At 39.6% G+C, this 9,558-nt stretch overlaps 1 protein-coding gene across 2 annotated transcripts in view; it reads right to left on the bottom strand.

Annotated features, from left to right (window-relative positions):
• Positions 1-1,446: 1,446 nt before the first annotated feature.
• Positions 1,447-9,558, bottom strand: part of LOC103481632 (regulator of G-protein signaling 9-like) — a 16,699-nt gene continuing 8,587 nt past the window's right edge. Inside the window, exons 10-19 of one of the 2 annotated variants that reach the window (XM_017310929.1) lie at positions 9,470-9,499; positions 9,328-9,389; positions 8,440-8,553; positions 8,232-8,347; positions 8,038-8,125; positions 7,767-7,905; positions 7,424-7,506; positions 7,164-7,287; positions 5,556-5,953; positions 1,447-4,995 (exon numbers count right to left, since the gene is read on the bottom strand). In XM_017310929.1, the coding sequence (XP_017166418.1) occupies positions 4,833-4,995; positions 5,556-5,953; positions 7,164-7,287; positions 7,424-7,506; positions 7,767-7,905; positions 8,038-8,125; positions 8,232-8,347; positions 8,440-8,553; positions 9,328-9,389; positions 9,470-9,499 (1,317 nt within the window). In that variant the 3' untranslated portion in view covers positions 1,447-4,832. Of the gene's footprint in view, positions 4,996-5,555; positions 5,954-6,444; positions 7,288-7,423; positions 7,507-7,766; positions 7,906-8,037; positions 8,126-8,231; positions 8,348-8,439; positions 8,554-9,327; positions 9,390-9,469; positions 9,500-9,558 lie in introns of those variants that run through there. The other variant, XM_017310930.1, reaches the window with a different exon arrangement.

Below are 9,558 nucleotides of genomic sequence, written 5' to 3'. Positions count from 1 at the left end.
GATATTTGATGGTGAAATGTTGGATTGCGTTCCACATGTTTTCTAAATCTTCTTATGTAAGTATTTGAGCCAGGGAGGTTTYGGCTAATTAAATATTTTCTTCAAAGTGACAGAAGAGAGTGTAATTTGTTCAACTCCTATGCTGCTGCATGGTTGTCACAGTAGCAAGTCTGGACTGCAGGAAGTCCACTTTAAATGACAATGTGGCCCTTTCCCACTGTGTTGTGATGTGGATCTTGCTATATGTTAAACAGCTTTTACTTCTTACAAATGTGTTTTCCAGCACTCTTTAAGCTTTGTTTAATGAATAAAAGTGTTATTTCAGACAATTTAGCTCAGGACTTGATGGATGAAAAACTTGAGCCAACTGATGAATATATATTTGACAGTAATGCTATTAGTCTTTTCAGCTATTCTTGTTGCAAATTGTTCCCATGAATCTGAAATGTTTGTTGATTTCTGATTTGTTCTACGACTAATTCCTTAAATTATTCCTTTCTTTTATTTCCTTTTGCATAATTTCAAATAAATTTAGAGACTACAAACAAATACATTTACCTATAAGCATGTGTACTTCTTTTTACATCATWCTACAACTTAAAATGTGTGATGTGAATGCATCTTCAGAAATGCTTCTTAACACTTGAACACCTGGATATTTCTCTGTCTCTTTGCTGGGCTAATGCATCAGTGGACTTTGTGTGAATGTCCCACCGWGAGAGTTGAAAAGGAGCRATCAGATTGTTGAGCTCAGAGACGCCATAAAAACAGAGGCAGATCAAAGCTTTGCTCCAGTCTTTGTTCAGTCACCTCAGTGACGCTGTGCTTCTTTCTGCACATCAGTCGGTGACATCTGAAACAGCAGAAGTAATGTGGTCGCAAAAAACAGGCATGTGTATAGATCGCAGTTATATATGTCTGGATATTAGGTTACTTTCACCAACAAAATAAAAAATGGTTAAGACATTTGAGAACTCTTTGTCTGTATAATAAAATGATGTGCAAGGTGAAGATCTTGGTAATTTGCAGAATGTAAATAAAAAAAGGAAACATGTCCAAAAACTATACTGATTTCTGGAAATAATTCTGTTTTATTGAATAAACTGAACTGTCCTTGTTTGCAACAACATATATTTTTATTTTCTTCTCTATGTTTCCACCTAGTGGTAAGACATAATCATTACAACTCAATGATAGTTGGAACAAAATAAAACAGGGATGCCCAAGTCCGGTATCCGGCAACTTTTAGATGCATTCTTTCTCCAAAAACATGAATCAAATGACTGAATTTGCTCATCTGCATGATATTTAACTATGCAGACACCTGATAATGAGGCATTCATTTCATTCAGGTGCGTTGGGATGCATCTAAATGTTGCAAAACAATAGTTCTTGAGGACTGGACCTGGGAAGCCCTGACAAAAAAAAAAATAAAAATACATGTGAAACTGTTGAAAAGACACTTTTTTTTTATTGAGGCACTTGACACTAGCCATGGAATGTACATATCAATTACAACAAATTCAAGGTACTTTTCACATTCTTGCATCTGTAARCATGATAAATATAATACATTCAGTTAGTTAGTTCATGTTCTGCTGTCCCTCCCCAAAAGAAGAGACCATAAACATCTCGTTCTGTTTGGTGTTTGGTACACAACAGCTACACAGAGGGTACAAAACAGCAGTGGCGCCAAATACAAAACTACAACTTGTATCCTCCTGGGTAAAAAGAAAGAGCACCCTCTTTTAAATCTAGGGTTATAAGAAGACACACCAGATTCWRCATTGTCATTTATGAAACAAATATATCCCAACAATGAAATCAGTGTTTGAAAAACTAAGTACACCTTTGCTGCGTCCATGGAGGTGAAAAGGAAAAGGGTCAGCAAGATGCAATTAAATTTAATGATTACCGTCAGTGTGACAATTGCTACAAAAGCAGGAGTTTCTGCAATGCAGATGCCAAGGCAGAAAAACATCCGTAGTGACTGTCCATCAGTCTGGGAAGGGTCATAAAGCCTTTTTTCCAAACATTAAGAAGTCCATCATTCGGAAGAGAGAGCGATTACACCCAAGTGGAAAAAGCTTTTAAGATAGCTGCTGGTCAAACCCAGAAGAGCCCAAAACCCAAGAGCTCCATATAAGCCTCAGCCTTTTATTCTTGCTATTCTCATGAGAGAATAGCAAGAATAAAAGGGAACATCTATAGCTTCCTTGAGAGTGTTGAATGAAAAAAGCAGCATGACATGTCCAACTTTCAGGAGATACTCGCCTGCAACTTCTAGATGCATCCCTTCTCGAATACACCTGAATCAAATGGGATTCGTCTAAAAGTTAAACACTAAGATGAAGACAGAGATGCTACTGAGCATCAAAGACTTGGAGCTAATTCCACTGCAGTGGAAGAACTCAATCTTRTGAGAGAAGTTTGTTTCATTTTCTATRAAATACATTGTGATGGAGAAATGATTATTTGAGCAAMAACTCCAACATCATGCTCTGAAACACWACATCTACCTGTTTGTCTTGCAAGATCAGCCTGTGTAATATAGGCAAAAGTATTCATAAACAAGGGTTTGCAGGTCAAACCTTTCTTGTAGAAACTATTACCYGAAAGGCCCTATTGAGGATACCATGAACTCCTGTGTAAACCAGAATGCACAACATTCTCATAAAAAAACTCTCAAGCATAGTTGAAGTGTGATAATATGGGCCTAGACCTGTTTTGCAYTTCAAGGCCACTGAGTCAAACACAAACTCATCTCCAACCAAATAAGTCTAGAGTCAAAGATTAGACCTCCTGTCTGAAGTTTAGYCTAAACTGGGCCATCAAAAGTCAAAAATGATCCTTAACATTCCAGCAAATCTATAACTGAATTGTTGATGAGAAGTAAGGCGGGATAATGTGGTGATATTTTAAGAAACCWGTGYAGATACAAACATCTGAGAACCTCAAACAACAAAATCAATGCCGCAAAGAAAAATGGGCCAAAATTCCTCCAAAATAACCAAATGAGAAAATCTAACTGCTATTTGTTTATTTTTSCACACACAACTTCTCCRTTTTTGACTTGATCTTTGCTTATTAAATAGTGGCAGTATGGAAGCTGTTGTCTGTTTTTACACACTTGAGGTTACATTTATAATTTTAAGACTTGATAAAGACAAGATTATTTATAACCCTAGGACTAAAAGAGGGTGTATCTTTTTATATGACAGCTTGTATATCTTTTTATACAAACTGTTCCTGTGCTCCCACTTTACCCCAAACTGGTCTGGCTCAGTTTTTTTTTTCTCCACAAAATAGATCATTTGATAGACAGAGGCTTCTAAATCTATCTTGCAGTACAAGAAAACGTCTCTACATTAGTAAGTATATAGAAATATCTGAACAAGCATGTGGAAGCAGAGTCTACAGGTCTCTGTCTGCTTTGGTTATTCTCCGCCTAGGGTTTCACACTCAGTTACTTGTTGAATTAATGTTCCTTTACAGCCACAACGATGTCAGTGAATGTATGTCTGTCTTTGTACTCTATGCTTTTGACTTCTTTATCCTTGCCATTCTGAAAATAACACCTTGGATGTCTTTGTCTTACTTTATTGAAAGTTTCGAGGTCAAACTGAGATGTGGTTTAAGGCTGCTGTTGGGTTCCAGTTCATCTTGAGATGCAGAGTAAGGTTCCAACATGAAAGTTAAAGTTCAAGCGCTTGAACTTTGGTAAACTCTGATATCCCCATGTGGAGTGACTCTTGTTAAAACCATCCTCCGGCCAGAGCTCCGCTGGGGCTCACATCAGTCCTGGTTGGTAAGGCTGTAACTAAAGAAACACTTTTAGACAGACTTTTTACGTCTTGTGGACCTAAACCATGTGAGCTGCTTAGCTCTGCTTTTGTTGAAAGGCAAAATGCATCCATCCATTGTCTTCTGGTGTCTCCTCCCAKTGGGACATGGCTGAAACGTTGCCAAAGGGAGGTGTCCTGGCAGAATTATAATCAGATAGCCAAACCACGTCAACAGACTTTTTTTTCAATGCAGAGGAGCTGCAGCTCTGCTCTAATCTCCTCCCTAAAMGCAAAGCTTCTTACCTTATTTTTTAAAACTGCTTTAGAATGGAATGTAAATGGGTTATTAAATAAAAAGGAGATCTTTGTTGTTTTTCTGGGGGGKTTTCTCAGCACAACAGACAAGAGTAGCTCTCCCATCCGCCTCTAGAGGAATAGACAGACTCTGCCCTGGAAGATTAATCCATCATTTTCTTACTGAGACCCATGGATTAGACATACGGGAGCTGTCTCTTGACTTGGAGGTCCTGGCTTGAACAAGCAAAGACGAGACTAAGTCATGCATCCAGTCCATGAACACCAGAAGTAGGATTGGGGACAAAAGACAGACCTGGTTSGGTCTGGAAAAATGTTTTTGTTTTGTGTTCAGATTATGGACACAGCTCTTGGTTTGGGACTGATGTTGACCATCCCCACTTCTGCAGCCTCCCTACAAAATGTCTCTTTCAAGTCGACAAAACACTCCAGGACCAGGCGACTGAACCCCAATAAACCCTCGTTTTGAAAACAAAAATTGACCTTTTAAAATTTCACCAGCCTTTTTGTTTCGCAGCTGCTTTTTTCATGGTGTTTGACAGAAAACAGGGTAAGCAATGGAACATCTCTGCAACAACCTTTCAAAGCAGCAGGCGGTCAGATGCTGAAGGGTTCTTGTCATTTGGTGTCCCAGACTGAGAGATTCTTGCAGGTCTTGATGTTGTTTGGTATTTGTGTTACATGTTCCACCCTAAATGTCCTGTGGCGTTGCACCTGTTTAAATCCAGCCAATTATCCTGTCCCATTCTGTCGAGTAAGACTCTCCCAGGGGCAAATGATCTCCTCTGTTACCACCGCGTCCCGAGATGCAGGCCTGTTCTCCTCATCCTCGTCCTCAGACTCAATGGGGTAGATCCGGCACTCCGGAGGAATGTCTACTTTGATCTGGAAGAAGCTGAAAGATATCGAACAGAGGATTTTGTTCTGTTTTTTGGTGTTCTGATCTAAATAAACTGAATGTTTAATGAGGTGTTCATTATTTTCATATGACTGTAGCTGTGTCTCTCTAAGCAAAGCCACTAAAGGAGTTTTTGTTGCCATTAACTATTTTTTCTTCATACAGAACATTTGAAATATATTTTTGCTAAGCCTCCTTACTAGTGACATATACTGAGCAACAGTGAAAATGTTTTTTGTGAGCAATCCTGTTTTAATCAAACTCAAATGAGATGGGATGAGATTAGATGAGATGGTTTAATTACAACGTTTCTAACACATACAAAGAAGCATGGAGCGTACTAAAGATAMGTTCTTACTCTTAAAATTGCAATAGAAAGAGTRKGTGTATTTGTCCCTATCTATGTTTTGTTCTTAAATGTTTTCCCACCATTTTCACCTCTTTTGTGGCTGTGGCTTGTGCACTTTGATGATTGCACTACATGAACTAAAGTGTTAATCAGAGCTAAAGMGTTGTCTAAGTGCTTTCGACTGAGGGTTGTATTTGCCACCACTTACTTGCCGATTCTTCTGGGTGGAGCCTGGCTGGGCTCATCTGGTGTGATTGGCTGAATGCGGCTACTTGTTGTGGCCGCCGTGTGGCATTTGGGCGACAGGCTGGCGAACATGGCGGAGGGGCTGCATCCTCTCTTCAGCAGTCGGCGCAGMGACAGGGCCATTCGAGACTTGGACAAGTTTCCCCCCTCAGGGGCCCGAACTTCTGCGTTGCCCTCACCGTCGCTGGCCTCCATCCGCCGCTCAGAAGCCGAGGTGCTGTCTAAGGCCACGCTGATTGGGGACGGACAGACTGGGGTGTGGGCGAGGAAAGGGAGGGAGGGTGAGGCGGTGACAGAAGGTGGGTCAGGGATTCCAGTGTAGACAGCGAGGTGAGGGACGGGAGTGGTAAATCGGCACAGCTGTTGGATCAGAGGGCAAGACACAACAGTCAGAGGGCATCTGGGTTGGGAAGAGTCAGTGTGTGGGATCTGGAAAATTCTAAAGTTTCCTATCTTGTATATTTCWATCAACCAACTAAGAGTTAACTGAGAGATATTGATATTAACTGATAGTTTAAAACATTATTACAGCTGAATATTTCATGAAACAGACAAATTACAGTCACTGGTTAATTACCTTTAAAATATCTTATTGTGCAGCAGCTGAGTCAAGTTGAAAGGAAGAAATTAAAGATAAAAGGAATGATCGAACGAATGAAGGAAGGAAGGTACAATATGAGGGAAGACAGAAAGTGACAAAGGGATGTTAAGTGGAGAGAAAGAAAGAAGAACAGTGGATTAGGGTAAGAAAGAAATATGAAAACATCCAAGGAGATGAAGAAAGGAAGAAACAACAAATAGAATGAAAAAAGAAGAATATAGGAGAGAAAGATATTAGGGAGGGAGGGAGGGAGGAAGAGAGGAAAGAGAAAAGAAAGGAAAGGAAAAAGGACAGAAGGAAGGAAAGAAGAAACAAAGGAAGGAATAAATCTGATCCTAACAACGTGCATAGCAACAAACTGATTACATTGAAACACAGTAAATAACACAAACCAATAAAAATGAGGTGATTTTGATTTATTCACTTATGACTGATGACAAAGAAAGACAGAGAGCAGCACTACAGAACAACAACAGAAAAAGATGGACACTTTATGAGAAACAATGGCAGCTTTCACTGATAAGACAACARACTTTGGTCCTCTGCTTGTCGTTACTCATCATGCATCGTAAAACTGTAATTTAACAAGTGTAACTTCTCATCTGAGTTTGATTAAAACAGGATTGCTCACAAAAAAACATTTTCACTGTTGCTCAGTATATGTCACTAGTAAGGAGGCTTACCAAAAATATATKACTATTTCTACTATTTTAAATAAAGGTTTTGTATAACTAACAACATTTTGAACATGAGTCACAYTGAATTTACTCTACAGCTTCACTTCACATTTCTCTTCAGTTTGAGATCGAAATGAATATTACTAAAGTACCAATTCAATCTCAAACTAAACYTCTGCAGAAATGGAAAAAAACATAAACGCTAGTCATGTTTGTCGCTGAACTTGAGGTGTTTTCACTTGGAGTGACGAGGACCCATCTCCTTGCCCTGCTTGCTGAGTTTGCTCATGACCTGTGTAATGTCAACCGGCGCGTTGGCGGCCATCTTGGCCCTTTGCTCCTGTTCCTGCTGCCGGATGATGATGGGGCTAAGACTGGGCCGTCTGTTCCTGGCRTTCTGCTCCAACTGGACTTCACTGAGGGAAATGGAAAAAGGAGACAGTGGAGAGTGATGGATGTGATTTTTCCAAAACACGTTTAAGTGGATAGATAGTTCRGCATTCTTCAAGTATCGGACGTCAAATGCAAAAACGTCTAAAAGATGTCSCTCACTTGAATTTGTGCTCTTCGGGACAGATGGCTTTCTTTAAGGTTTCTTTAAACACAGGAGATTTTAGGTACCGCCCATATGAGTCCTGCCAGGAAAGAAAGACAGCAACAAAAGCCAACCCATTCTTTATCTTCAAATATAATAATTATATTTACCTTATGAGACATCAATCATCAAATTTATTGCTCCTGTTTTATCAACTCATACTTCTATATCGAGCTACTTGTTGCAATGATATAATTATCTCAGGTTCTGTAGTCTTGTGAACATACCACAGAGCCCAACTGTTAAGCAGACATTGAACACTGCCAATCCKAAGGCCCGACTGCTGATGTGTTCACTGACCTTCTTCATCAGCATGTAGATGTGTGTTTGGGCTGCGTCCAGAACGTATCTGTGTGGGTGCTTCAACCCCTTCACTGTGATTTCCATTGTTTTTCCATCAATATTGATCCATCGCGGGGCGCCACGTGCCAAAAATGTCCTGGGAAAAGATGAGAGATGGTCAGTTTGAGTCAATTTTCTGCTGAAAAATTACAGGAATTCATGCAGTAGGGAAAATAAAAAGAGATCTTTCAAACTGGAATCCAATCAGTAGATCCCAAAAAGTCGTTACTTGTAGATCTGCTCTGCTTTCTCTCTCATCGTGACAGCAGTTCCCCACTTCAGATCTTCACAGCCTTCCCAGAATGCCAAGTTCTCACCTAAAAACACCCAGAAAAGAAAACCACACAAGTATTCAAGACAACACTGCATTTTTTTTTCCGCATTTTTTTTTTTTTGCTCATTCTCATTCAGTATAGTCCATACCACTGAATTCTTTCTTCAAGAAGAGTCTGAAATCATCTCGTCCTCGAGGATCTGAGAGAAGCTCTTTGAAGCTGAACGTCCACCTCTCTACACGCATCTTGGTGGGTATTTCCACGCTGCGGCACAAATTGAAAAACCACAAAGGAGGAAAATCAGACTGCTGAATTAAACTGACTTTTAGAGATCATGTCTTTGTTGACTGACTCACTTAGACATGTTCATGGTCCAGTATGTCGTGTCGTCAGTGAGCCACGGGCTGCTGGGAAGACACTTGGAGAGAAAAGGGTCGTGACCGCTATAGGTGGCGCTGTACTTCACCAGTCTGCAGTGCAGGAAATGAGATTCATTGTTTGATGTAGATCACAAATAATGTTTTACCACATACAGATGTAGACTTGCTGCTATGTCTGGAATCACTGTGCTGTTCAGGAAGAGCTTCATCTGACAGACAGACGGCTTCATATTGACTCTAGAATCCTCTGGTAAAGAACTTCACTGTTGATTCAGTGCCTATTAAATCAGGTGCCTAGGTCCTGTGGTTACAAAACAACCACAGGCCCATTTCATCACACCTCCACTGACGTGCTCTACAGTTGGCATGAGATGTTTGTATTTAGCATAAGAGGATTTCTCCTTAAACCCTTGAAAACAGTTCACACAAATTTACTTGTCTGACCACTCAGAAAGCTCCGCAGAAGTGCAGCTAAGTAAAGCATGAATAAATTGAATGGAAGAAAAATTGCAGATTTTTAACTCAAATGGTTCAAAAACAAAGCATTTTAATTAGGCAAATAACTTTTTAAAAAGTTAATTTTGTTATCTTAAAAAAAAAAAAAAAGAAAATCATCTTGTTTTCATAAGATGAGAACAAGGAAAATATTAAGGACAATTGTGCTCAACTTCCTTAAGAAAGCATTTTTATAAATATATATATATTTTTTTGTTTGTTTTGTTTTAAGGCTATTATACTGCAATTGTGTCATAATGGCCTATTTAATGTTTGGAGGTGCACACTTAGTGATCAGATCTAACTAAAAGGTGAATTTATTGTTGCGGGTATCAGACTGCAGGTAACATAAATCTGAGGCTGTCTTACGCTCCGATGGACACAGATGACTTCACTCTGGGCCTCATGATGGACTGCTGGGTGAAGATCATCTACAACAGGTGAGACGAGGCAAAACGCTGAGCAAAAAGGCGAGCAAGAGGAAAATACGAGAGAGCAAAATCCTACTTACAATTCTCTCGTAGTAGTCAGGTGTTTGGGTCTGAGAACAAGAATACATACAAGACATTTGATATTGTTTTATATATATATATATATATA

This window comes from Poecilia reticulata, linkage group LG19 (genome assembly GCF_000633615.1).
Source record: "Poecilia reticulata strain Guanapo linkage group LG19, Guppy_female_1.0+MT, whole genome shotgun sequence".
In the NCBI taxonomy this organism is placed as follows: Eukaryota; Metazoa; Chordata; class Actinopteri; order Cyprinodontiformes; family Poeciliidae; genus Poecilia; species Poecilia reticulata.
The sequence above is the reverse complement of the archived record's forward strand: the minus strand, read 5'-3'. Positions and strand labels throughout refer to the sequence as shown.